This window comes from Acanthisitta chloris, unplaced genomic scaffold, assembly GCF_000695815.1.
Source record: "Acanthisitta chloris isolate BGI_N310 unplaced genomic scaffold, ASM69581v1 scaffold6819, whole genome shotgun sequence".
NCBI classification, from domain to species: Eukaryota; Metazoa; Chordata; class Aves; order Passeriformes; family Acanthisittidae; genus Acanthisitta; species Acanthisitta chloris.
This window is the reverse complement of record NW_008690736.1, coordinates 6055-12004: the sequence shown is the minus strand read 5'-3', so window position 1 is coordinate 12004 and position 5950 is coordinate 6055. Positions and strand designations below refer to the sequence as shown.

General features: G+C 40.7%; 1 protein-coding gene across 1 annotated transcript in view; it reads left to right on the top strand.

Moving 5' to 3' along the window:
- Positions 1 to 5643, top strand: part of SRPK1 (SRSF protein kinase 1) — a 19318-nt gene extending 13675 nt beyond the window's left edge. Inside the window, exons 11-15 of the mRNA XM_009081926.1 lie at positions 886 to 986; positions 1920 to 2027; positions 3377 to 3446; positions 3893 to 3985; positions 4895 to 5643. Coding sequence (XP_009080174.1) covers positions 886 to 986; positions 1920 to 2027; positions 3377 to 3446; positions 3893 to 3985; positions 4895 to 5079 — 557 coding nt within the window. The 3' untranslated portion in view covers positions 5080 to 5643. The remainder of the gene's footprint in view (positions 1 to 885; positions 987 to 1919; positions 2028 to 3376; positions 3447 to 3892; positions 3986 to 4894) is intronic.
- The last annotated feature ends 307 nt before the right edge of the window (positions 5644 to 5950 follow it).

The window sequence follows — 5950 nt, the reverse complement described above, 5'->3', positions numbered from 1 at the left end:
GGAAAAAGATCTCTTCAATGCTTTCGTTTAAATATGATTTGTTTTGGGGGGAAAAATGTCTTGTAGGTTTAGAACATAAGGCATGCAATAGTGTACAGCAGTTTAAACACATTCCAGATGTGTGTGTTAAAACTGTGAATTGATAAAACTCCATTTTTGCATCTTTGTGTCAACGTCAGGTGAAGTATATCTGTTCAGAGAAGGAGGGCAAAACTAACATTTGTGCTTGTTAAAGGTTTTGTAGCCTTTTCTTGGCAACGTAGCAAGTGAAATTTAGAGATTTTCAAACTTGAACTGCATTTAGCTGGATGCCTCTGCTACGCTCCTAGGTGTCTTTTGCTTCTCACAGCTATCTCCCAAATTGCTTCATAGCTACAGCTGGGTCTAATTTAGTGGCATATCATTTTTGCTCTCCACTGCATCATTCAGTTTCCCTAGTATGTACCTTAGCTCTGGTAATTGTGTTGCAGCAGTGAGTGACGGGTATTTCAAATAGATGCAATAATACAGAGACTCTCCTCCAAAAATGTAGGAAGACCTCAGGGTTGTGGGGCTTGTTTTGTTTCTGGCAATGCCCTTATTTAAACAGTTTTTTTTAAACATAGACAGACTTGTTAAGGCTGTGCAAAGAGTGCTGGGAAATAGCACTCTTGCATATGCTTACTTGTCCTTCTGCTTTGTGATACCACTTGGGGCTTAACAGTGGTAGCTCTGTTGTTAATACTGCAGACTGATGCTGATTTTTATACCTAAGCTTCAAGGTGGGAAAAGTTCTGATCCATAAGAAAATGCCCTCCTGGCTAGGGAGAGGGTGATAGGATTTGGGTGACAGATGGTGACACTGTCCATGTAGCTTTAATCAGCTGTTGTACATGTTGCCTCTAGGAAAATCAACTGCTGGGAATTTCCTTCTTAATCCTCTTGAGCCCAAGAATGCAGATAAGCTTAAAGTGAAGATAGCTGACCTGGGAAATGCCTGCTGGGTGGTAAGTTTACAGTCTTTTCACACTGACTGTTTAAACCTGCAAATTCATTCACAGTATGCCAAGATGGAAAATAATCTGTAAAATAGATCCTTAGACTTGCCTGTGAAAGTAGTGATAGTTTGAAACTATGTTGCAGAAAAAGAGGGAGAAGCAGGGACACAAAGAAAGAAATGGTCCTTTAAACATAAGATTTCAGTCTGTGCTCTGGGCTCCTCACTGGCATTAGAATGATTCTAATAGGCCTGTGAACTGTCATGTGTTTCATGTGTTACATGAAACTTCTGAAGGAGTTTATAGCTTTCTTGGAGACTGAGAAAGTTGCAAACAGTTGCGCTGATTTCTGGTTCTGTAGCTTATTAGACCATTTCACTGGATTCATGAGCACATGAAAGAGACTTGTGCAATAAAACTCATGTTTTTTCTTTGCTAGTTGTGCTGTGCTGCTTTCATATGTTTGACATTTCAAATAGAAGAAATGTCTCTTACTTGGCTTCTAAAATGGCAAAAGACTTTACATCTTCCGGGAGCGAAGAGTCTCAACTCGCAGTTGTACATCAGGCTGGCAGTGTCTGGCAAGGTGGTCTCTTACATTGGTGTTGCTTATCTGTTTTAAGATGGCTGAGTCATGGACTGTCTCTCATGACTGGGTAGGAGAGAGCTGAGCTTGGGCATGCAGCTTCTCTAGGAGTCTTCCCTTAGATTTTTGTGGCTTGCTTTCCTCTCAATTGCTGGACTGTTTTCCTTAAGGATGAGTGTCTCACGTAGCGCATTTAAACGGCACTTGTAGGACTGTTAAGGAAATAGTTAATGAGGATGTAAAATGCAGATGAAATGTAATGGTAATGATCTTTGATCTCCTCTGGCCTTCCAGGTTGTTGATTTTCCTCTTCTAAACAACCTTTAACTGTTCGGTAAAACATTTCTTGTATTTAGCACAAGCACTTCACTGAAGACATCCAGACAAGACAGTACCGATCCCTGGAGGTGTTGATAGGGTCGGGGTATAACACCCCTGCTGACATCTGGAGCACAGCGTGCATGGTGAGTGGTGTCAGCTGGGGGTTTTACTGCTTCTGCTGAGCACTCTGGGGAACTCGTGTGCCTCTGAGCTGTGGAGTGACTAGCCAAGCCTGGCAAAAAACCCTTAGAAGTGTTCAGTCAGCTTGCAGACTTGCTGAATACCGTGTTTCCATAGTAAAGTTGTTTGTTTTATTTTTTTCCCTATGTATGGCTTTCCTTTTTAAAGTTTTATTGTACAGCACCAGGAGATCTCAAGTAAGATTGTACTTGGCCATTGTGCTTTCTGGAGAAACAAGACAACTATGCAATCCTGAAGGCAAAATCTTTTTATATTAAAAAGAGCCTTTCTGCTGCATCTGCACTGTTTCACAGATGTCTTCCATATAATTCCTTATTTTAATCATCCTCTGCATGTTTGGAATCATGTATAATCTGGGTAAGGCTGAGATGAGGCTGAAACTGTCCCTGTAATAGTTGGCTAATGTAGAATATGGAGATTCAAAAGGTCAGTCTAGTCACTTAACTGCATGTGCCTCCTTGTCTCTAGGCTGTTTTCTCTGCAAGTCAAAGCTTGCTTTTTATATTCTAAGCTTGGAAAATAGACATTTTTGCTGTCTGGGAAAACAAGCTGCGATTCTGATGAATGTGGTAAAGGAACACGTGATAGGGTCACGTTGTCTCTGGAGAGCATGTGGCCAAAATTAGAACATGTGCCTAATTCAGTAGTTTGACAACAGCAGTTCGTAAAGAAAACTTCAGAATACAGAAGGTCAGAAGTAGTGTTCCAAGTAAAAGTGACTACATAAAGGATAGCTGTGTTACAGAACTTAGCAGTGGTGAGTTGAAATGAATGATGATGTTTTTCTCATTTAAAGCATGTTTTCATAGCTGCAGACAAAAGTTCAGATATTAACCGTTTGAAAAATGTCTCTAAATCTGAAATTTGAGGAGAGGGAAGAATCTTTGTACAAAAAAAAACCAAACAAACCCACAACCAGCCCCCCAAAAAAACAACCCTAGAAACTAGAGTTTGAACATTATGGATTTGTATAAAATTCTGTTGAGCAGAGGAGGAAAGGAAGAGCTAAGCATGTGAGATATCTTAACTTTGTGGTTTAACATGGGTGTCCTGCTTTATACTGTGATCCAGAATCCATCATAGGTGTGCCTGTAATGCTTTTAATGCAGCTGTTCAAATGTTCCAAAGTCCTTGCACATCTTAGGCTGCAATGGTAAGCTGTGTACTCGGGTTTTGCAGGTTATTCTTTCCCACTGCTTTGCTTCTGGGCCACATAAATTTGCAGAGTCAACCTGCAGCACATCTTACACCGTTTTGAAGCGATTTAACGTGCTCATTTTTGTTTGTTTAGGCCTTTGAGTTAGCAACAGGAGACTATCTGTTCGAGCCTCATTCTGGGGAAGATTACTCACGGGATGAAGGTGTGTTGGTCTAAGTCTTTCCTTTTTAAATGGGACATGAGATCCAATGGTTGCCTCTTCAGAATGAGCCTTCTCTTGTGAGTTAGCAGTGCAAAAGCTCCTTGCAAAAAGATTTAGCCTAATCAGCACCAACTGTGATCAAGCCTCTGCAGTAAAGCACTGCAACAGAGTCCATGTTCTTGTTCTGGTGTTCCCCATTCTTCTTGCTGCTGGATCCTCTTACCTTGTGTCTCAAACTGATCATGCCCTGATTGCCCTTATTTTGTTCCCCTTGTCTTTGTCATTACTTAATGTAATCTGATTTCAGGTGGATTCCCAAGTAATTTTTAAGGGAGATAGATAATGTCTTCATCCTTACATCCCAGAGCAGGAAGCTGCAGCATAGACATGTCTTGTGTGGATGCATCTCATCTTTTTTTTGTCTTTTTTTTTTTTTAAACATGCAGATCACATTGCATTGATCATAGAACTTCTGGGGAAAATACCTCGCAAGCTCATTTTGGCAGGAAAATATTCCAAGGAGTTTTTCACCAAGAAAGGTAAAAGAAAACAAAGCAAATATCATGATCCCTCTATCCCCTGCCCCAAATACACAAGAGTGTTTGCTGGAAATGCCAGTTAGAAGTAGATGCCAGCAAAGATGCCTCTTTTAAGTCTTTGTTTTGTGAAAGGCTTTATCAGTAAAACTGCAGCTAAGTATAAGGCATTCTTGTCTTACTGCTAAAAGTGCCCTACATCCTAGTACTTGACATCGTGGTGTAGATCAAATGCAGCAGGTAGAAAACCAGTACAGTAGGTATTTCGTTAAACTTGATGTGACTTTATTTAGCTGTTCTTTGTCAACTAGAGCTGGTAACTCAGTTTTGAAGTCTTCTCTAGACAGCTTTACTCCATTTCTAGCATGCTAATCACCTTAAATAGTGCCTTGCATCATAAGCCATGTTGCTCAGAGCACACATTACCATAAAAGCTGTGAGTACCCCAGAAATGTATTGTCAGTAAAGTAGTTTTTGACCTAGTTTAATACTTCTTTCTAAAAACAACCCTCTTTTTGTTAGTAGTGTATTACTTCCTCAAACAGTGCTGCATGCGTTGCATGTATTCCTAAGTCAGTGGCACAGTGTTTATTCTTCATGTCAAGCAGTATAATTGGTGGTTTAATTAAGTTAATATTTTCTGATATTGAATCTGAAATAGCAGGAGGCAAAAAAAGAATCCATTGAGGAAGTACATTTCTATAACAGTCTTCTAAAGCAGACAAAATAACCTGTAGAATAGATATATAATTTACATCCCCCCTTCAGCATGCCCTGCCACTTTATATTCCCTATGCCCAACTATTGCAACAGTTTCTGAATTCAGTCTGTCATGTTTAGCTGTTCAGCTTAATTTATTGAGCTGCTCTGTTCCTTTGTCTTGCACTTAACTTATCTGCCTTGGGTTTTCAGGTGATCTGAAGCACATCACCAAACTGAAGCCGTGGGGCCTTTTTGAAGTGTTGGTGGAAAAATATGAGTGGTCCCAAGATGAGGCAGCTGCATTCACAGACTTCTTACTACCTATGTTGGAGCTGATTCCAGAGAAACGAGCTACAGCAGCAGAGTGTCTCAGGCACCCCTGGCTTAACTCGTAGAAGCTTCAATGCGATGCCACGGCGTTACACTCTGGTTTACAGCATAGTCTACACACACCTAGCTGCCCTTTCTCAGATCCCTTTTCCTCCTTGTTCACTTCCAGTGTGAAGTTCTTCCTTCACGGCTTCCAAGATTATAGATAAATCTAACCTGTTCTGCTGAATTTGCTTGTGTGAATTTAATGGGGACTCTCCTCAGCCAGTGGGATTCATCCATGTTTTGCCTTGATTGGGCTTTGCCAAAGACTAATTGACTAGAATATGAAGTTCTTCCTCTGTCTCCTCACTGTTAGGCACCGTGTGTTACAGATGTGAGCTCGCTCATGCTTGGATATGCTCCCTTACCTAAATTTAAACTATCCTTTCTTCATAAGGGCCACGTGAAGATCTGAGAGCTTTATCTCGCTGACTCAGGAGTCAATTTCCTACTATTGATTCAGCAGCTAGTGATGGGGTGAGAAATAACATATGGCATTGAGGTGGTGCCAGATCCTTGTAGAGCAAAGACCTTGAAATCCTCCATCACTTTCTAGGTGTCTACTGTATTTGTTTTCCAGTTGCAAACTTTTATTTAGTTCTAGCTGCCTCTGAAAGAGCTTTTTAAACCTAGGTTTTAGCATCCTTTCTTCCTCCAAAGTGCCCTGTTCCTTTACTTTTTCCTTCCTTGTGCCCTTGATAGTCAGAATAGTTTCTGAACTTGATGTTTTCTACTTCAATGCCTGTGAATAAAAGGTGACAAGCAAAATAAGCAAAAGCCAGAACCAACTCAGCGCACAATCTTCAGCATACAGATGGGTGCACACTTGGTCTGCAGAGAGATAGCCTTGCTGCCAGCAACTCTTAATATTATAGTGAGCTGTAAGTTTGGGGG